Genomic DNA, 22,928 nt, shown 5'->3' with positions numbered 1-22,928 from the left:
CCCACTTGCACAGTCCTTTTTAGAGCTGCTCCTTAATTGCATTGGGAATCACTGACTACTTCAGTTAACACAGAATTAAGATGGTATCCCAAATACTTTATTGATCACCTTTAATGACTTGAGGTTTGATGGGGAAATAGTGTCCAGTTAGATTTTGCTTTATTTATTTCCAGCATATCGCTCTTCTTACAGATTACTTTCTCTTAAAATATACCCACATTTATGTCACGTGTAAATCTAACAAGATAATAAAATTCAGGCAGAACACCTTAGTTTTCATAGCTGAATGACCAACAGCAACAATAAAGAACAATATGTAACTTAAATTTTATATTAATTAAAATATCAGAACTTTTCAGTTTACAAAAGGGAGGCTTTTAATTTTTTAAATAAAAATAATTCTAAAAAATTAAACAATGGTGTTTATAATTAAATGTATTCAAAATTTAAATCTCACTTAAATCTTTTTTAGTCTAGAAGAAAAAGTATAGATAGAAAAAGGAAGCCTATCTCCACTATTCAAGTTTTTGCTTAACAAATAGTATACAAGGAAATTTTATCTGACATTCAAACTTAAGCCCAAGAATACACTTAACTAAAGTTGACTTTGGCATGTTTTAAAGAAGTAGAATATTCTGCGATACAAAGAAAAAAATATTAATGAATCTCTGTTCATCATTCTGTATATTACCTGGTGATGGCTGGTGTTACTCTCTTTGGAGGATGACATCATTGCCCATTCAGCTGTGGAAGCTAGACATTTGGGAGACATCATGGTATCTCTCTCTTTGTTATTCCCCACCCAGGTGCTGTTGATTTTTTACCTTTCAGACCAATACCTTTTCAAAGTTCATTCTTATGACATCTCTCCTACATCCACTGTTCCAAGCCTTTCAGTGCATAAAGTGAATTTAAAAGAAAACAAATCTCATGCTCTTCTCATGATTTAAAATGGTGTGTTTCAAGTAACAGCCCAAATCTTTAACTGGCTAAAAGACCCCACATGATCTAGCTTTTGTTATTTCACTAGCTGTGAAAAGAATCATATTCTTTAGGGTTAGGCTTACCAAGTGTGATAGTGCACCTAAAATAACAAGGACTTTAACACAGAAGTTTATATCTCAGGTTAGTAGCAATCCAGAGACTGGTGTGATAAATTCACAGTCCTCTGGAATCTAAGCTGCTTTCATCTTGACATTTTGCCATCCTCATAACACAACTTCCAACTCAAGGTCTAAAGTTGCTGATCTAGCCACACCATCACACCTTCATTCCAGTTAGCAGGAAAACAGAAAGGGGAAGAAGTGGTAAGTCCCTTGAAAGGGGATCCATAGGGTAAAATATACTGATAAGTCATGAATATCTTTGACTTATACATTTTATCTTATTTTCCTGACCTTGACTGATTTGTAAGTATGTCCAAAATAATTTTTCTAATTCTTCAGTTAAAATAGTCTTCATTTAAAATCTTTTCACCCATGGGTGCTTTTTGACAGAGAAGGTGAACACTGAACTGTGGCCTGCAGAAGATATTTAATTAAATCTAACACCAGGCCCAGAACAAGAGGGAGAAGAGAAATTAAACCTGAGTATATGGAATCTCAGAAACTTAGATAATTCTCTACTGGTCAAAAAGAAAAAGAATAAATGAAACATTTTGAGACTCAAAAAATGACCTTATGTTTTTCATGAGAAATACTTCAAATCTTAAAATTGCAAGCCTTAATATGTTTTGTTTGTTAAATGTTGAGGCCAAGAGGAATTGTTGATCATGAGAGACAAAGGTCTGAAAAGGAAAACAATCACTGGACTTGTATTTAATCACTTTTTATTTTCTCAGATCTCGGTCATGTCATTATCTGGCTTTTGTGCTTACATAACTTAATTAAGCAAGTTCAGGCATCAGTGGGAATAGGAGGGCAAGATGAAAGGGTAACAGTTTAAATGGATTGCCAGCAGATGCGTGATATGGATGGAGATGAAGCCTATTAAGGACCTCATTCTGGAAGAAGCTCTTGACATTGATCATTTGTGAAAAGGGATTTTTTTTTTTCTTACTCACATACTTGGTTTTGTACACTTGTCTACAGACCTTAAGCAGTGGTACATCTGATCATCAGCTTGTGGAATTACTAACACGAAGCCACTTTGAAAGAGCAGACAAGGTTATTAACTTTGGCAGGAAATGAAAATTTGTCCTTAATATACATGTGAAATTGAATTGTCTGTAGCACAAAGCTTTGGAGATTACCCATGCAAAATGAGAAAACTATCTAAATTTAAAATTGTCCTCAGTACAGTGAAAAGTAATTTTGCAAACCACGTTTTTACTGCAGTGAAATCCATGAAGAGATTGGCTCTATTAATTTAGATTTAAACAGAGGCTCCGTGTCTTCTAAAAATGGTAAATGAGATGGAAAATGTACTTTAAGGGGGAAAAAAGAGTTTGTGGAAATGCTGCAGGCAGGCAGGCAGGCCTACTCCATATCTTTGAGTCTGCTCTGAAACCAGTTGGCTTCACAGGAAAGTCTTGATCTACTGTGACAGGTACTTGGAATAAGGACATGTAGACGACATCTCAGTTACATGTAGCAGGCATCAGAGTAGGATAAGAAGCAAATCAAGTAAAACCCAAAGCAGAAGTCACTGACAGCTTTTACTTAATAGTAAGTAGCTGGGTCCTTGACAGAAAAGAAAAAATTGAAGAGAAATTGAATGTATTTTCTCAAATGTCAAGTAACTTTTTTATAATCCCCGCCTAGAAAGATAGTGTAGGGTAGGGAATTTGATGACACAAACTACCTTCTTACACAAAAAGCTTTTTGTATGAAGAGAAATTCAGGTTTTCACCCTACTTTGAATTTCTTTAGGTCACAAGGACAAAACATCTTATTAATTAAATAAATCATTAATTGTTAAGTAGATTATGATTTATTTGGAATCATGATTTCATTTAGCCATCAGGAATACATACATGCCAAAATAATAAAATTAATTACCCTTTCCTTAACTTGTTCTTCTTGCTTTCAAGGTATTGCAGTGCTTTACTTACATCTCTTTGAGGTGTTCGGGGACCCTGCCTACCTCCAGATGGCACATGGCTATGTGAAGCAAAGCCTGAACTGTTTGACCAAGCGCTCCATCACCTTCCTTTGTGGCGATGCAGGCCCCCTGGCAGTGGCCGCTGTGCTGTATAACAAGATGAACAATGAAAAGCAGGCAGACGATTGCATCACACGGTAAGCATGTTTCCTTGTAAGGATTATTACCTAGACATCATTATGCATTCTGCATATGTCAGCAGAAGAACATTCTAGTGAATACTTTTCTCAGCAGATATATTTAATTCCTGCATTTGATCAGTTCTCGTGTGTATTTTTCCTGTGTTCTAGTTAAGGAACAACCATTATAATCCCTATTTTATTGCAAGATACAAGACACTGTCATGTCCCAGATAACATCAGTTCAGCAACATTTGTGAGATCAAAAGCCTAATCATGGGCTTGCTAATCCAGCATACTACCCAGGATCAGAAAGAAATTCAAAGAAATGTAGTTCAATTCTTGCAGGTGGGCTGGGAGAGGCATCCTAAGGGACCATAACTAATTCAAGACTGCCTTTCTTAGGGATAATGCCATGCAAATCCAGATTTCTAGTTTTAATATAAGTCATGGCAGTACACTGGAAACTTGTGAATTATGAAGAATTACTAAACTTTTGTATCAGTAAACTTTGTTGCTTTATTAGAGTTTATTGAGCATACTTTTGAATTTACTAAGGAATCCGGATGCCATGCAACTCCATATGGGGCACTTAGGCTCTCACTGAGCATGGTCACACTAACAGGAGAGTTGCAACTCTAGAAACATTTTAATCAGTGATCATACCTGAGTTGTCCATTGTTTTTTATTCCCACTATTCTTTCTTATAAATTACTACCAAAATAGCATTATCACTACCAGTATAGTTTGTTGAGGTTCCCTTAGTTAATCTTAAACAGTTGCCTTCCATATCTGCAGGTTCACATCCACAGATTCAACTGTGAATCAAAAATATTAGAAAACAAATTTGCATCTGTTACTGAATAGTATGGACTTTTTTCCATATTGTTACTCTTTAAACAATACAACCACTTATATATAGCATTTATATTGCATTGAGTATTGTCAGTAATCTGGGGATGATTTAAAGTAGATGGGAGGATAAGCATAGGTTATATGCTACTATACCATTTCATATGAAGGACTTGAGCATCCACAGATTTCAGTACCCACCAGAGAACTGGGAACCAATCCCTGTGAATACTGAGGGGTGACTGGACTGTGTGGTGGTGTATATTTCATCATCAGGCTTTTTGGACATTTTAAAAGATATAACTAGGTTGTATTTAAAGAAGGAAGCATTCACACCCATGTTATTTAACCATACACATACACAGACAAATTGGCAAAAGCATACACAATTTCTCCCTCTTCCCTCAACTTTTTTTTATATTTTTCTATTCTTCTTATTTCTTGTTGATATTTTTATATTGTAACTTAACTTCCACTGGAATTTTTTTTTTTTTTTTTTGTCCTGGGGATTGAACCCAGGTTTGCTTGACCACTGAGCCATATCCCCAGTCCTTTTTTTTATAATTTATTTAGAGACAGTTACTTGGGGCCTTACTAAATTGCTGAGGCTGGCTTTGAACTCACAATCCTCCTGCCTCAGCCTCCCGAGCAGCTGGGATTGTAGGCATGTGCCACTGCACCTGGCTTCTGCCCGAAATTTAAGAGGAGGAGGAAATGAGTAGATCAAGAAGTCTTTTACTCTAAAGTGCTTTCTTAATTATTATATTAAATATTTCCTGCATTGACATATGTTTTAGTGAGCTCTTGCATCACTGTGACCAAAATACTTGAACAGTGTAGAAGAGGAAAATTTTATTTAGGAGCTCATTGGTTTCAGAGGTCAAAGCCTGTGGGTGACCAACTCCAGCTCTGAACCTGATGTGAGACAGAACATCAGGGTGGAAGGGCATGGCAGAGGAAAGCAGTTCAAGACATGGAAGTCCTGAAGCAAAGATCTTTGCCCACCAATGACAAAATATCAATCCCAAAGGCAGACCCCCCCCAGTAACCTATCTCCTCCAATAATACCTCTACCTGCCTACAGTTACCACCCAGTTAATTTATACCAATGGATCAATCCACTGATTAGGTTAAGATTTTCATGAACCCAATTGTTTCATCTCTGAAAAGTCTTACATTGTCTCACACATGAGTTTTTGGGGGACTCTAAACCACAGCAAATATTTTTTATGTATAATTGTGTTACATATATCAAAGACTATAAATTTTGTAGTATAACATGATCAGAAACCACATTACTTTGCATATGTGGAAGAAGAAACTCCGAAAATTGTATTTCAGGGCTAAGAAATATTTAGGATAAAACATATTTACCAAGCTTGACCAAAATGGCATTTAGGGAATAATTTCCCTAAAGTTTAAAGTATGTTCCTTCCAAAGCAATTGACTTGTATAAGACTAGCCAATACAAAAGCTATTCCATACTTAAGTTTGAAACACAGAAACTATTTCCCTTTTTGCTTGGCCAGTTTAAAAAGCCACACAAGGCTCATAAGATAGTCTTACTTAGTGAATTGCTCTTAAATACCATCAACTTAAATTGTAGTGTTCCCAATATTTTGTAGTTAATGCCACCATTCACCAATATTTGTGCAGCCAAATAGTAATAGTTTGCTGTGTGAGGAATGTTAATGGTTTTAATGAAAGCAGGGTATTCAGATTGGGGATTATATTCAAACACTAGTTAAACAAAATTAAATATGCATCTTTATTGGCTGCTCAGAACCTTTTGTAGTTTATGTGCATAGGGAAACACTGCAACTCTAGGGAGCAACATGTACCAAACTTACATAGGCACCTGTATTCCCTTGTCTTGAAGACCCAGTCTAGGAAACATTCTGTGGGAAATGGTACCAAATATCATTGTTAGTTTACTAAAATTAAAACACTCAGAAGAGTGAGTTAAGAGTTCATTTTTTTTTTTTCCTTGACACCTTGGTAATAAAGATGTTTTTATTTTTTATAACTTTCTAAAATTTTTGTGAGATTTTCAAGAATATTTTATAACCAGAAGACTTCTTAAGGTTGAAAATATAGAATACAAATATGTAACAGAAAAATATGCTATTTAGATTTTTGAAGTTCATGGCACAACAGAAAGAATTATTTGTACATTATAGTGCTTGCTTCATCTTTCAAATCTCTAATTTGTAATTTTTTATGTTTTGATTTTAGAAGACCCAAAATTATTTGGTATTATGAGGTATTTAATAAACCTACATGCTTGTTTTACTTTTTTTGGTGGGGGGCAGTACCAGGGATTGAACTCAGGGCACTTGACCATGGAGCCACGTCCCCAGCTCTATTTTGTATTTTATTCAGAGATAGGGTCTCACTGAGTTGCTTAGTACCTCGCTTTTGCTGAGGTTGGCTTTGAACTCACCATCCTCCTGTCTCAGCCTTCTGAGCCACTGGGATTACAGGCATGTGCCACTGGGCCTGGTGCTTGTTTCACTTGTTTTCCTTCCTCTTGTCATACCCCTTTTGGGATATCACACTCAGATTCTCTGTAGAGGCTGTGTTGCGCTCCACTGCCCACCTCATATTGCAGCTCATCTTTTCTTTCCTACATTTTTTTAATGTAATGATCTTTCAAAATCTTATTTTTGAGCTTTAGAATCAAAAAAGGGCTTTTGAAATTATCAAAAGCCTAATTCTTAGACAAAGAAACTGAAGTTCAAAGAAATCAGTGTTTTCCTTGGAAGAAGATCTTAACCTTAGGCCTCTGAGAAAATCTGGATTTTTAGTTCATTTGGTTTTGGGGTTTTGGGTTTGTTTTTGTTTTTGTTTTGTATCAGGGATTGAACCCAGAGACACTTAACCACTGAGCTATATCCCCAGCCCTTTTTATATTTTATTTTGAGACAGTGTCTCACTAAGTTGCTTAGGGAACTCTCCAGGTTGCTGAGGCTGGCTTTTGAACTTGTGATCCTCCTACCTCAGACTCTTGAGCCACTGGGATTATAGGCATGTACCATCGTGCCTGGCTGAACATTCGCACTTTTCTTGGAGTTGGAGGGGTCTTTGACTCCCCAAAAGGAGTGTGTGTGCATGTGTCCTTGTTCAAATTGTCCTGTGGAATGACTAAGGGATAGGGGAGTGGACAGCAGTACATAGTGCCATAGTGGTAGTTTTTTCTACTGCCTGATATATATATCATGTCTGTTTTTACCCTTTTTTCTATACCAAGGTATTAGTACCACAGCACAAATAGAAAGCATAGCCCAATTAGTGACCAACCTGACATATATAGTGCTTTGGGCCAGTACTTAGAGTGATGAAGATAGGTCAGAAAGAACAACTTTTTTTTTTTAAATACTGTTACAAACCTTTTGATACAATACAAGATCAAAAAGACTCTCCCAGTAACACCCTGGGGAAATATTGCTAGTTGTGGGATAGAAGTAGCCTGTTTTGAAATGTCTTTTTTTTTTCTTCAGTGACATTTCAGTGACTTCCTTATCTCTTTTAAAGATTGGTTGCTATTAATATCAACATAATCAAAACAAATAAATGGAACTGGAACAATATGCTTGGAGGTTTGAGAGTTTATGAAAACACATAAAATAACCATTATGATTTATGAACGCTATCATTATTTTATCTTGAGAGCATAGCTTGTGAAACGTGTAGTCAAAAGTCCAACTGTTGGTAACCTCTGATCCAACTGGTTTAGTGATTTGAATTAAAATCCAGAAAAAAAGATACTTTTCTTATTACCCTAAACTCCATTGAATGAGACACTTACTTTGAGCATATTTTTCATTGAAGTATTTGTAAGGTATTTGCTACTACTTTGAACAACCCAAATCCAAGTGAGTTTGGTTGTAAAATTAATTAAAATGCTAATTTTATATCGCCATCTAATGGTAGTGTAGGTGATAACATTGGCAAAGAAAGGAATGGCAATTTGTAATGCAGTGGCTCATTTTATTTTGACAGGAACATCATTAGCAGTAAAAGAATAATTGTTTTGAGTGATAATGTCTGTAGATCATGCTTGCTTAAAAAAGTAACAAATTCTCCCTTTTGAATAGTTCTTTGACTTCCTTTGCAAAAATAAATCAGAATGCTTTTTTAAATCTAAATTCTATATAACCTGATACATTTATATTAAAATGATAATAGGTTCTTATCTAAATGCATTCATTTTGTTTACTGCAATAGTTGAACTTGTACCTAGTAAAAGATTTGTTTTCTTATAGTCTTAGTGATACTGAAGTACCAATTGTGACATGAGGAAAAGAATTTTTCTTAATGGATGTTTTCAAATTCTTTAAAAAATTAGGGGTGTGTGTGTGTGTGTGTGCCTATATATATGGCACTGAAATAGAAAACATAGTGGCCCATATACCACCCACTTAGCCCTGTATAATGTTGATCAAAGGTTAAACAAGGTATTACAAGAAAATAGAAAGAAATGTTTGACTATGGTGACCCTGTTTCTAACATAACTCCTGTTCCACTGTAAGTTGATTACTTATTTGTTAAAGGGAAAAAAAATACATGAGCCATTATTTGCATATTTAACTAATTTGAGATGCCTCAGTTCTCGAGGTACAATGTGAAAAAGTTGAAACTTTTCTAATAATTACAACTAGCCATGCTCTTTTAAACTATTTCCTATTGAGGAGTAAGTTCCCTTCAAATAAGTTCCTTTATACCTTTTTCTTAGCCTTTGTTTCATAACTGTTAGCTGTTTTCAATCACTGAAATCACCTAATTCTGGTTTTTTGAAATGTGTCCTCTTCATTTTAAATATTAAGTATTCCTTTCCCCTCAAAGCTTGTGGAAGTAGTAGAGAGGAGGATTATTTTCTTTTTCACAGGTACACTCACTGTGGAACTGAGACATCTTCACTCTCCCTTTTGGTATGCAGCCTCGTGATAGCAACTGACAGATTTTTGTCTGCTTGGGTTTCTTTTATTCTTGTTTTTTGGTTAATATTGGTGACCTCCAGAGATTAGCCGTGGAGGCTTTATACCTTCTCAGCTATACCCTGACTGCTGAGCATGTTAAAATGAAAACATAAGTAGTTGTACATTCTGCCAAATGTGAAAACATTTGTTAGAAAAAAGATCTACATACATACCCACATGCAGATAGTCCCCTATGCTGTTCTTATAGCTCAGAGAAATCCACATTTTCCTCAGACCCTTCTTAGATTTTATATAAAGCCTGTTCCAGGTTGTACCTAAGGGGGTATATACAGCCCCTGCTGCACTTTCAAAATTCCATGTGAATAGCAAAGACATTCTCTATCACATTTGCTCCTCCACCATTCCTGCTAAAAGGAAAAAAAGATTCATTCTCAGAGTTCAAACTACCAAATGTGCTTTCCTTCCCAATCTTATTTACCTCCCTCTTTGACCACCTCCTTCTTTCTGATTCCCTGAGGCTTCCCTCTTTGGTCCTCTGGCAAGAAAACTGAGACTTTAGTTATCCCGCTCTGCCATGTACTTCCCATGGCTGCCTGCTCTGGGGATAGGTGATGTGGAGGATAGAAAGAGGAGTAAAGCAGTGAGGTTCACCCTTCCCCCAGGGGAATACAGCTCCTTAGCTCTGTGACAAAGTTTTCTTCCTTTGGAGTTCTGGCTCCTGTGAGTTCCATTGCATTCACTTGTGCTGACAACGTAAGATTTCTTGTGGACTGGGCACAAGAGAACAAAGAAAAAACTACCCACCCTCTCCAGGTATTAGGATCTCTCTTTCATGTTCATCATTGAGACAGAATTAAAGGGCTCCTTCTGGGTCTATGAGCCCCCAGGTGTCCACCTCTGGGCTTTGGGCCAGGGGCACAACAGAGGGGAAAACATGACAAACTCACCATCAGTTGGGTGGATCTTCAAATTCTGGTCTTCTTCCCCATTCTGCCTTCTTATGTTTACTTTTCAGAGTCCTCCAATAGCTGCTTCATGTTTTCTGTCCAGCTTTGGGAGTCTACATTTAATGGGAGAGTATGACTGAGTGTGCTTACTCCATCTTACCTGGGACCTGTAACAAAAACAAGCTTATCTAAGAAGCTGGACTGAGCCTGTCAATAGGGAACTAATAAATTGTAATACATCCACTTAACTCAATAGTCCTCTGCAGCTGTTACAAGAATGAGACTATGTGTGCCAATATATAATGGTTGTAAAGATGTGTTACTCAACAACTGTGCAGAACATGTGGGAGAATATATTTATATTCATAAATATGTATATTTATGCCTATATGTACATAAGATAAATCTAGAAATACACACAAAAAAACTGGTGACCAAGGTCATTTCCCAAGATAAGAACTAGAAGGCTGAGAGACTGGAAGACAGGGACAATGACATGATAACTTTGTGCCATCTGCATGTGTTATCAATGGCAGTAGATCAGGCTGCCATACAGATTCTTCACATAGGCCTGTTGACACATTAGGGAATAAACCAAGAAAGGGGATGAGTGGGATGCAGCAAGTCTTTCATTTTAAGGAAAGAACTGGCCCCTTGAGTGTTAACTCAGTCCTTTCTCCAGACTGCATGCTCTGAGAGCCAGCAGTTTGGTTTCCCTGATGCTAGCTGCCTAAGTGCTCATCTTAGGACACAGTTCTGTGAAGAACTAAGGAGGTTCCAGGCCGCCTCAGCCACTCACCTGCATTCTTTTTCTTTGATTTTCTTTTCTTTTTTTTTTTTTTTTAAGTTCTATTGTAAACTGAAGAAAAGAAATTTAATTGAGGGCTAAATCTTTGAACCCTGATTGTATACATGTATATACCTTTATACAAACATGTTTTATATGCATAAAACATCTATACAGTGTATATATATTTTAATGTAACAATTTTAAGTATTCACCAATAATCCCTGTCAGATTATTTTAGCCATGTGTTTCTATTCCTAGGCTAATTCACCTAAATAAAATTGATCCCCATGCTCCAAATGAAATGCTCTATGGACGAATGGGCTACATCTATGCTCTTCTTTTTGTCAACAAGAACTTTGGAGTTGAAAAGATTCCTCAAAGCCATATTCAGCAGGTACCACAATTTGATGCTTTTGAGAAGTCTTTAGAAGTCTTGCTCATTGCCTAACCTATTATCTTTGTCTCTCCAGTTAGCATATCCCAAGTAGAAAGAGAATGTATCTTGACCTCTAGAGGTGAGACACAGAAGGACCAACAGTAATTCACACTGAATGCTGGGAACATTTAGTGTGGAAACACTGTGGGAGGGACTTGAATCAGAAGGCCACCTGGTCCATTTGAGAGTTTAGAGACCCTTTCAGAGGAAGGTCAGGGCCAGACATCTCCTTTTGTGCTTGGAAGTTTGTGCTTTCCTTTGACAAGTGAATTCTTGTGGCACTAGTAAATAGAGTTCAAGGTTCTCCCTGTCTTTCCTCACTTCACTTCTCACTTCTTTTCTCTGAGTCACACTCATTTCTGCTGAAGTAAACTGTGCCCCTCCCTGGCCAGAATATGATGTTTAACATACATTTTTCAGTACCTCATAGCAAAAAGCTCCTTGCCTCCACCAGAAAGATTTTTATTCTAATTGTCTTGTTATTTCGGTTGGCTTTCTCCCTATAGATTTGTGAAACAGTTTTAACCTCTGGAGAAAACCTAGCCAGAAAGAGAAACTTCGCTGCAAAGTCTCCACTGATGTATGAATGGTACCAGGAATATTATGTGGGGGCTGCTCATGGCCTGGCAGGAATTTATTACTACCTGATGCAGGTAAGGGCCAAGTATGTGGAGACTTTTAAATGTGCCACCTGACTGACATGCACTGCCTTGGGTGGGAAGATAGACCCTGCAGCTCTGTTTTATCCTTCTGTCAACTACAGCATCATGCCATCATTTGACCTGGACAAACAAAGGTAACTTTGGCCACGGTGCATTTTAAAGAGTATAAACATAAAGACACTGTGCTTTGAGATGACATTTGATTTGTAGTTGACTGTACCTTCCTACCTATTGCCACTCATGGTGACTAAAGTATTTTGACCTGTAATTTTGTATGAAGTACCCTTTTGCTCTTCTCTTTCAGCAAATGCCTTGAATTAATATATTCCCATATTATAAGATACAGTCCATTAAAACAAATTCCAGGAGTAAGAACAAAGTCAGTAGAAAACAAAGAAGCATGTGTTATCTAAAGCTCACATAGAGAGCAATGCCTAGGAGAATTTTCAAGAATAATATACCTGAACAGCATCTGAATGTACTCTGCCCATCGAGGCACAGTGGTGCACACCTGTAATCCCAGCACTGGGAAGGCAGAAGCAGTGAAGGTCAGCCTCAGTAACTTGATGAGACCCTGTGTCAAAATTTTAAAAATAAAAAGAACTGAGGATGTAGCTCAGTGGTAGAGTGCCCCTGGGTTCAATTCCCAATAACAACAACAACAAAAAGTGCTGTGTCCAACAGTCCTTAAGTCCTTTTAATATTGGGAGACATCAACCAAAGTCAGATAAACTGAGAACTCACTGTGGTAACATGACTTAAAGAGAAGAGGTCCAAAGAAAACTCAGAGAATGTCATTTTAGGGGACTTAGAAACTGCCCTAAAGGAGAATTGGCACTTACGAATAAGAATTTGTGTCAAAAAAAAAAAAAATAGATTCTTAATGGCAGCAGCAGGCACCCCTCATCTTCCCAGAGCACAATATGGTGTAAAGAAAAATGTTTTGGTCCGAGCACAGTGGCACACACCTATAATCCGAGTGGCTCAGGAGACTGAGATGGGAGGATCGCAAGTTCAAAGCCAGCCTCAGCAATGGCAAGAAACTAAGCAATTCAGTGAGACCCTGTCTCTAAATAAAAAACAAAAAAGTTAGGGTTCAGGTTGTGGCTCAGTGGTTGAGTGCCTCTGAGTTCAATCCCCAGTACCCGCCCCCCCCAAAAAAAAAAAAGAAAAGGGTTTCGATATGTTCAACATGAGTGCTTGGCTATACATATTATCAGCTGGTTGAGTAGCCAGCTATAATAATACAAAACCATTGTCAAGCCTGCCTTCTCTGACTACATAATGAAAACAAAACTGAAAAATTCAAGGTTATTATTGCCTTTGAATGCAAAATCACACTTTGAATGTTAGTGACTATCAGAGATCAGCTGTAGTATTCTGCACTTCTCAATTAGAAGTTTTGTAATTAGGATTTTTGACAATTCAGACTTTAATTCCTTTGTTTTTCTGGCACACTCCCTCAGTTGCTCTTTTTTTCCAGAAGTACATGTAGATTCTTAAATGTTTTCAGGAAAGGAGAGTTCATGTCTTCTGAAATTCAAGGTGAATTAAAATCATGTGTCAGTGACTGGATGGCCTAATTGACCTTTCATTAAAACAGGTAATCAGAGGACATCTACTGTGCCTGTTTTTTGTTAGTTGTAAAAAGAAATCTGAAAATCTTAAGTATTGGTTTTTTTCATTTGCAGGTTTATTACCTATTTGAAATTATTTTGTTTTTAATCCTGAAAGTTCATTCTAGTAGAAACCTATGTATCAACATAAAATAAAACAATATTACTTTTAGGCCATGTTGGACAAGTTTACTCATTCTACTGTAACACTTTAAATTGAGCTTGATCACTGTTCCTTATGTAAAGTATAATCTATATGTCCCTTGAAGAACCTTAAGAATCTTGTGAAAGATATAACATCAATATTGCTTCATTCCAGCACTGTCTCCTGCCCACCCCACATCACCACCCGCTGCTTGGTAAAACAGCTCTTAAAAATTGTTTAAATAGTGAACAGTGCATTGAATTAAGAACAGGATACAAAAGGGAAGCTAAAAAATTGTATCAAGAATGGCAATTCATATGTCCTGTATCAATATGTCCTATAAATCTGTATGTCATTTTATGAGATAATACTATATAGATGAGTTTCAAATTCTCAAAATAAAGATGTGATCTAAAGTCATGCCGTAGTTTGGCAGCAGATTCCATGTCTCCTAATTTGTTAGTGTTCTTTTCTATTGAAAACATTACCTGCTACTTCTCTGAATATAATAGTAAAAATTGTGCTTGATTATCTAATGATTTCTTTGTGAATTTTAAAGCATGTTAAAGGTATTGAAACTTCAGGAAATTTCTTCTACACTCATTCTCAAGCATTTACTTAGGAAATTCATATGTATGTAGATGACAACAAATGCTGAAAAATAATACAGAAGACTGTAAACACTAACTGATGTCCTAGTTTTAGTTTGGTCCATTACCTAAAAATTGTAAAGTGAACACAAAAGATTAAAGCAAAGCAATGCAGTAGGTGAAATTCAAAGCCTTTTAATGACTCTCCAATTCCCTTTGGTCATGTTTTTCTACTGATTTAAAACTCATACTGAGTCCTAGGAAAGTCTGTTTGCTTCGGCAAAACTAATAATTTTCTTTCTCATTTCTAGCCCAGCCTTCAAGTGAGCCAAGCAAAGTTACATACTTTGGTCAAGCCCAGTGTAGACTTTGTTTGCCAGCTGAAATTCCCTTCCGGCAATTATCCTCCATGTGTGGATGATAATCGAGATCTGCTTGTCCACTGGTGTCATGGAGCTCCTGGGGTAATCTACATGCTCATCCAGGCCTTTAAGGTACAATGTACTTTCTCTTTTGAGAAAACATTAGAAAAAATAACAAAAATTTTTATGATTTAAAATTAATCTTAGAATCCTTAAAGGAGTAATACATAATTCATTTGTTAGACTTAAAATCACTTTGCTAAATGAATTATAACTCATTCTCATAGTATCCATTGACCATAGAAGACATTATTTCATAGAACAAGGAGACTGCTTCACTGACAGGTAGAGTAACCAAGATTATGACACCAGTGAGAGAGCCAAAATAATATCCCAGAAGCTGAATTAAAAATAGAATCCTCAAATACTGCTAATGGGAATGTGAAATGATATGACTGCCATGGAAAACAGTTTGGTGGTTCCTCACAAAATTAAACATTTAATTAACACATAATCTAGCAATTCCACTCATAGGTAATATATCCAGAAAAAAACAAGAATTCAAACAGAAATGTGCACCAATGTTCATAATTGTTCCTCAACTGAAAAGTGAAAATTATCCAATTACCCAACAGCAGATGAATGGATAAAGAAAATGTGCTACATATCAGTATTAAAAAAATATTGAAATTCAAATACATCCTGCAACATTTATAAACCTTGAAAATATGCTAAATGAAACAAGCCAGATACAAAAGAATAAATACTTTATGATGCCACTTATATGAAGTGATAACTAATATGAAGTGTTGCCCAGGTTCTGGGGAGAGAGAGTAGGGAATGGGGATTTATTGTTTATGGGTACAGAGTTTCTGTTGGGAATGATTTAAAAGTCCTGCACATAGATAGTAATGATGGTTATATAACAAGGTGAGTATAATTAATATCATTGAATTGTGTGCTGAAAAAAATTTAAATGTACATCTTACCACAATTAAAATAAAATACAAATATCACTTCTAAAAAGGCTAATATGGCATAGCCACAATCAAAGAAGAAAAGATTTTTAATTGAGGAAAAATAATAAAAGTAAATTAATACATGTATGACCATTAGTCCAAGTCAAATTGTAACTCTATAGGCTGTAAATGGCCATTGGCATCTCATAACTAAGCAAGTTTTAGTATATCAAATTGTACATTTCAGAAAGATATAATGGAAAAGCATTTAAAACTACCTTGTTCTGCTTTGAGGACACCTGATTTGCAATGAAACATTAAAAATACCCACTCAGAAATTTTTTTAAGTCTCTTCTTGAGATATATGAGGCAGTAAAAGATTATGAAGGTCTACCTATACTGTTCTGATAAAGCTATGTTATATAATCAGTTTTCATAACTAATAATTTCTTCTCCAGGATTTAAAGAAAGTTTCTGTTTAATAATGGCAGTATCACTTACAAAAGTTAGCATTTGTACTTTGGAGAGTGACTCATGATAACAGCAAGTTTCAAGTTAAATAATGCTGCTTAATTGATCACATCCTTATACACAGACACATGCATGTAAAGCAAGACCTTTCAGACAAGGTTAGGCCCAATTAATTTGGGGGGAAAAAAAAGTCAATTTTAATAGTTTTTCACTACCAGTATAACACATCTCTGTCACTAAATCTCTTACATTTCTTGTCAAGCCACCTCTGTTTTCTTCCCCTACTGCTCCTGCTTTCATAGCAGGAAGGAACCTTCTTTTATATCCTGTATAAGAATACTCACAACCCTTGACTCTGCAGGTGTTCAAAGAGGAGAAGTACCTCTGTGGTGCCTACCAGTGTGCAGATGTGATCTGGCAATATGGTTTGCTGAAGAAGGGATACGGGCTGTGCCATGGTGCTGCAGGGAACGCCTATGCCTTCCTGGCGCTCTACAACCTCACACAGGATGTGAAGTACCTGTACAGGGCCTGTAAGGTAGGGCTCAGACTGCCAGCTCCAAAGCATCGCCAAAGGATTGAGGGAAGAGTTCTTGTTCATCTCTTTAAATTAATTTAATTTTTAAAGCATGAGTCATCTTATAGTAATAAACTCGATGTTTAAGAAAAAGCCTTCAAAAGCTATTTGGTCGAATTAGCATTCCTTTAAAGGGCATAATTCTATTCAAAAGCATTTATGGGAGAAAAAAAGGTGTCAATGATCTCGTTCCTTTCTTCTTTGATAGCTTTGGTAATCTGTGGCTTAGACCACTCCTTAAATTTCCTTCCAAATTATATACTTGGGGCATTTATCCCTTTTCTTTATCATGATAGTTTTTGACTTTTCAGAATAACACTTAGGGACAGTATATCAACCTCTAGGGTCACTGGAAGAAATCACTGTAGTGACTTAACTTGGTCTCATTTCAGTTTGCTGAATGGTGCTTAGATTATGGAGTACACGGATGCAGGACACCAGACACCCCCTTCTCCCTCTTTGAAGGTATTTTTCATATATTACTTATTTGCCTTATAATATCAGCAGCTACTTCTCTGCTTGGTAATGTATTTGAATTTGAGATATATCAACCAATTAATTTGATGGTCATTTCTTGAAGTACTTACAAATACAACAAATCAGTATTAAAATTCACTACATGTTCTAGCTCATACCTAATACTAGTAGTCAAAATGGTGACTACCATTTACCAAGCCAGGCACATGCTGAGCATTTTGCAGATGCTGTCATAAATCATTTTGGCAAAAACATAAAGGCATGTTATCCTTAAGTCACAGATGAGGAGACTGAGACTCAAGAGAAGTATGATGCTATGGGGAAAGAACTCACGTGGTAAATGACAGGGCAGGGACTTGAACTTGTATGGCTCCATATTCTCCTCTTCCCCTGTCTTCCCTCTGAATAGAAAGGCTAGGCACCTCACAGAGAACTCCTCTAAAGTTGAACTGGAATGCATATAGACTGTTTCCATTTCCTTTAAATTTTTGCCATTAATACTGTAATGTTGTTGATGCTTTAAAAAAAAAAAAAGTCAATAAAATGGAAGTCATTTGGTGTAATAACTTTCATCTCCTTCTCTCCCTTCAGGAATGGCTGGAACAATATATTTCCTGGCTGACCTGCTGGTCCCCATGAAAGCCAGGTTCCCTGCATTTGAACTCTAAAGGAAATCATGCCCATGCCCTGCACCTTACAAGCATGACCCTTTCTGTACATTCAAACCTGGGCTAAGTGCTTTCATTGCTTTTCAAGGAAACAGAGAACCAAACTGTGTACTTGATTGAGTTGATTTTTTTTTTTCCAGAATTTGTCTTTAGTCAATTCCATTTTTTATTATGTACTTTTATTTAAAAGTATGCAAGGACATGTGTTAAGTTTCTTCCAAAAGGAAGGATGGATGATAAATACAGTATTTTGGGGTCATTTACATGTATTTCAGAACTTGGAGGAAATCTTATTTAAGGTAGACAGCTATATGACTTATTCTTTCTCTAAGTGGTTGGTTATGAAAGGGTACAAAACATGACTGTATGCTTCCAGATGAAAAACTGCAAGAATTACAAACTTGACTTGGGACCTAAGTACCTTTTTTCAAATTCTTGATGCCTTTTTGATCTAGAGATAAACATACTTTCAAATTTACCTCTTTATCAAAGTAAGGCATCCAGGCGCTATATGCTAGCCTTTTTATAAAAATCTTAAAATGTGACAGTTGTCATGAGCTTTCTGGTATGTAAGTTCAAGATAAGCTAATAATAGCAGTTTATGGTTTTCTCTAAAGAAAAAAAAATCTAGTGTATTTTCAAACTATTAACTGAAATTTGTTTGTTCTTTGGTATTCACATGAGATCACGAAGCCCATTTTCTGTGAGAATGTGTACCTGTGACCTCAGAATCTGGTCTGCCATGTTTGACTGACCTTCTAAACTTTGACTTGTGTTTTACTTTACTTACAAAGACTCTAGTTGTTTGGTACAAGCCATAAAATATATTCCTATCAGTTTATCTGAACATTGGTCTTTTCACTGAAGAATACAGCATTCTACTTCTGCTTAAAAAAGGGGGAAAGGGCATTGTTCTGTAGCCAGTAACTTGAAAAAGAACGTTAAACTTTTGATAGAAATTGTATTTATTAAGAGGAATTCCCAGAGTTCATGCTTATAACAAATTAATCTTTGTGTATCCTAAGGTTAACAGTTCATCAGTTTCTGAGACCATAGAATCAGGTTTTATATGGTAATTGAAGGCTCCTGGTGCTTCAGACTTTGTACAATTGTATTGACTGGAATCCTCCTTCTTCCTCCCATTACTGCCTTTCCCAGACCTGTTTTGGGAACATTTTGTAGCCTTGAAACAACAGGGTCTGAGAATTTTTAGTGTGCCTATTTCATGGCTTTCTTGGTCACAAAAAATTGCTATGGGGGGCGGGTATGCCGGTTCCTATTGGTAGTAGTCCCGTTATTTTCTTTTAAGCACCAAAATAACTAATATTATTGGAAATTGCCCCACCCTCTAAAGGCTACTGTACAGTAGGATCTAGAAAGCAGCCCACCCCGATTCCTAGGATTAGGTTACTTCCTCCATGACTGGTCTAAATCAGGAACTTGTGCCTCTTAGATCTCAGGAGTGCTTCTGGTAAGCTTTGTGCAAGCTGTGCCTTTCTTGTGCAAGTTTCAGATCAAGGGTGTCGGCCTTTCCAGGAATAAGTACAAGTAGTGCACAGCAAACTACATTTGCCTTTGGCTGGGGTTCCAGCTTGAGAGAATACAGCTCATTTGGTTTGATTAAATGTCTTATTATATTGTATCTGTACTTTTAGCTGCTAGAGTTGCTAACCAAGGGGAAAAGAACAAAACACATCTTTGAAACAGGAGACTTACTTGATGACAGTTCTTCATGTCTTATTCATTTAATTCCAGGAAGATATCAAGACAGGGAGGAAAGCATTTCAAATAAGATTCTTGTTAATATTTGGATTATGGTTTAGCAATTGTCATCCATTAACAAATTCATCAAGACACATACAATTCAAGTTTGTTTGTTTGTTTGTTTGTTTTTCCTTTTTTGTTCAGCCTTTTAAGACTGATATTAAACTGACAGGATATTGATGCCATTGTTGTTTTATCTGTGCTTAAGAGCTAAGACAGAGGGTACAAAGACAAGACCATGGTGGAGACTGAAAGAAATTTTTCCAGTAGCTTTCTTAGTTACATGGCATCTTTGTTTTAGTTCTATTTCTATGATATTTTGACCTCTGATATTTTTCTTCTTGGTAAAACTCTTCCCAAAAGTTGCTTCCCATAAAACTGAATAACATCTATCTTCAATGAAGACTAGGTAGTAAACCTCAAAGCTTTTCAACAGTGTCCAATTTATCACAGCATACACTTGTTATTAATGAGAAATTGCAATGGGTAACTTTTAATCATGAAATAAATGTTAACATCATCAAGACCATTTCCATAGGCCCATTGGAATTTGAGTTGTAGGTCTTTAATCCTTAGGGTTATTTGACTCCCTTTTCATCTTTTATGTCAGTTTCCAGTTACTTGGCATCAAACTCTCCATGGTAGGTAGAGTTTTAGTTGAAAAGATATCTAAGGCTATTTTCTTTCCTTATTATCACTTCCCTAAAGAACTGAGTGGAGAAATATACTCTTCCTACATCCTTAGGTTAGTGTGTATCTGATACCATGATTCCCTGCCTTCTACCAGCTGATTTTCAAGTAGAAAATGTGAAGAGGTGAACATGTATTTATGCACTCCTTTTGGCTACTAGAACTTATCCCAGATTTCCCCACCCTGAATTCTGATTCATTTTCTGCTTCCCTCAACAGTGAGAGCACTCCATTTTGGTGGTCTTTGGTACTGTTGGGCTGTAGAAGAAATGTTTCTCTCCTGTAGATGGAAAGCCATATTTGGGATATTCAAAAAGTTACATTGTCATTTATTGGGAAGGGCTGGGATGATATGTATTTATATGTTGTGTAAAGAATATGACCTAATGGTTCTCAATAAAATTTTACTAGGGCTATATAGTCTTAATGTGCTGCTTGTTTGCTTCAGTTTAAACTTGAAAAATATTTTTCCTCTTTGGTAAATTCTGGGTTTTTTTTCCTCTATATACTCATTCCCTAGGGTTCATTCCTAACTTTTTCTTCATTATTAGGTCAAACAAGATTTCCACTACTCTCTAAAAATAAAGATTATAATTCTGATCATCATAGAATTAAGAGAAATCTGCAAGGCTTCAAGCAGAGGCAGGTACTATTTCCAGTGCATATATATGTGAATGTATCCTGTAACTAAAAGCTCAATTCTCAAAATTCATTTCCTTGCTGACCAATTCTGAAAAGAACTTTGAATAGAGAAAGGGATTAAATGAAGCATAATTTTAAAATGTATATGCAAAGTTGGAAATGAGTTCTGTGAGATCACCTAGGATGACTTTGTACCACTACTTTCTATGACACATCTAGTTTGTGTCATGTAGCACAAAAGAGAGTTACCAAATTATAAAGTACTGTTTTCATCTCTAAATTACATTTTGTCCTCCGGTACATATGATTAAAATGTCCTTCATCCCCTCTTCTCTATTGATTGAGTGACTCATAATACTGAGGATAAATGCAGAGTTATTTTTATCTCTCCTCTGAAGGAAGTAAAAGTATGTATGGCGAGATCAAGTCTAGATTCAGGTAGTGAGGCATGGGAGAGGTCACACAGATTTGGGATTCCCACTAACTCTGAAAAATTACATTTCATCTGGGATGGCCATCTGGTGCTGTTCTTTACTCTAACTCTCGCCACTAGAAGAAAATAATGGCAAGCACATTAAATAAGCCACAGTTTTAATTTCATCACAAACAAAACTTTAATTTGTGACTTATATTAGTTTATTTGTTCTTAACTCTGCATTAGAAAGAACTTTGCCTTCCTCCTCCTGATATTCTGATTAGAAGAGACTAAATTTTCATGTCATTTCTTTTTTCCCAAAATAGTTCCAACTGTAGAGTTAATGTCAAAAAAGGTCTCATGTATTCAAGCATCAGTTAAACTTAGAAAAGCCTACAAATCAGTCACCTGAAAATGTGCTTCTTCATTCTGTTTCACATTCGAACTTAACTTTCTTCCTTCTGAAGCTGTGGGTCAATTAACAAAGCGAGAGAACACTGGTGCTTTTACAATGGAGAACATATTGGCTTCCTATTTCCCATTACATAAACTGTCCAAACACTATTTTTCAGAAGCCCTGCTCTAGTGCATCCTCGGGGACTTATTTACAATTTTGTAAGTAATGAAAGAAAGCAGCAAACACAATAAGCCAAAAGTGAAATAATGAAGATAGAGAAATGGATCTTAACAAGGCCACTGCTCAATCAATTTAATTTCACATTTCTACATTATGTTAACTTTTCATCCACATGCAAATTACAACCCTGGTGACATTAAATCTGCAGCTAAGATTCTATCACTCTACAAATAAGTGTTAGTGAAACCATTTGTGAGGCACTTAATCATTATGCAGAGAAAAGCAAGGCTCTTGGTAGATCAGTTTGCAACAGTATCAAAATTGCCTAATTTCTCTGTTACAGCTGGATATCCAGAAGGGTATTTGTAACCTGAAGTGTATCAATGTGGCTCACTGTTTAAGTTGATGACTAATAGTGATTTTTCCAGATTGGTCATTAAGACATTCACCTGCACTCTCTTGCTGATATACTCTGAACTAGTGGCACTGTCAGCTTCTAGGTGGCAGACATGCTTTTCTGTTAGTCCTGCCATTTATCCCCCAAATTCATTAGGTGTGTTTGTGTGCAAGGAACCTAGACGGGACTTCTGTATGCATAAAATAAACAGCCCTACTCTCGCAACTTCACTGCAGCTCACAAACCAGTGAAGAAGGTGACTAGACAAGCAATTACAAGGAAATGCAATCCACTGTTCTTGGTAACTCCGCCAACTACTCTCCCTTGTTTTATAAATTAAATGTAAGTCTAGGTCTCTCATGTGCCCTGTGGTTTGGTTTCTCCCTCTATTTGGAAGTGCTGTAGTTAGGTATCTTGCAGGGGGAAGACACTTTAAAAAGCCAGTCAGCCATCCCAGAATACTCAAGAGTTATTACATTTGGACTACCTTGGTGATGAGCAAGGTGGAGGGAAATCTGAAGAAATCTGGGGCCCCATGAGTGGCCCCCAAAATGCCACTCATTGGGTCAACCTGGGAAAAGTTCCTGGCATTAACATTAGTAATTTAGGTAGTATTCATTACCTTCAGGAATACTCTCTTAAGATGCGCCTAGCTTAGAAGAAACAGTTTATTGATCCTGCTATGTCATTAGCACCTTTGTAATTGGTTAATGACCTTCGTAGCTATTAA

The 22,928-nt window shown here is 36.4% G+C and overlaps 1 protein-coding gene across 2 annotated transcripts in view; it reads left to right on the top strand.

The window, feature by feature from the left end:
- Positions 1–18,006, top strand: part of LANCL1 (LanC like glutathione S-transferase 1) — a 32,011-nt gene extending 14,005 nt beyond the window's left edge. For both annotated transcript variants that reach the window (XM_079133863.1, XM_079133862.1), the window contains exons 4-10: positions 3,032–3,239; positions 11,009–11,144; positions 11,693–11,839; positions 14,511–14,693; positions 16,353–16,529; positions 16,961–17,033; positions 17,637–18,006. In XM_079133863.1, the coding sequence (XP_078989989.1) occupies positions 3,032–3,239; positions 11,009–11,144; positions 11,693–11,839; positions 14,511–14,693; positions 16,353–16,529; positions 16,961–17,033; positions 17,637–17,713 (1,001 nt within the window). In that variant the 3' untranslated portion in view covers positions 17,714–18,006. The remainder of the gene's footprint in view (positions 1–3,031; positions 3,240–11,008; positions 11,145–11,692; positions 11,840–14,510; positions 14,694–16,352; positions 16,530–16,960; positions 17,034–17,636) is intronic.
- The last annotated feature ends 4,922 nt before the right edge of the window (positions 18,007–22,928 follow it).

The sequence above is a fragment of the Sciurus vulgaris genome (genome assembly GCF_902686455.1).
Source record: "Sciurus vulgaris genome assembly, chromosome: 3".
NCBI classification, from domain to species: Eukaryota; Metazoa; Chordata; class Mammalia; order Rodentia; family Sciuridae; genus Sciurus; species Sciurus vulgaris.
This window is presented reverse-complemented; position numbering and strand designations above follow the sequence as displayed.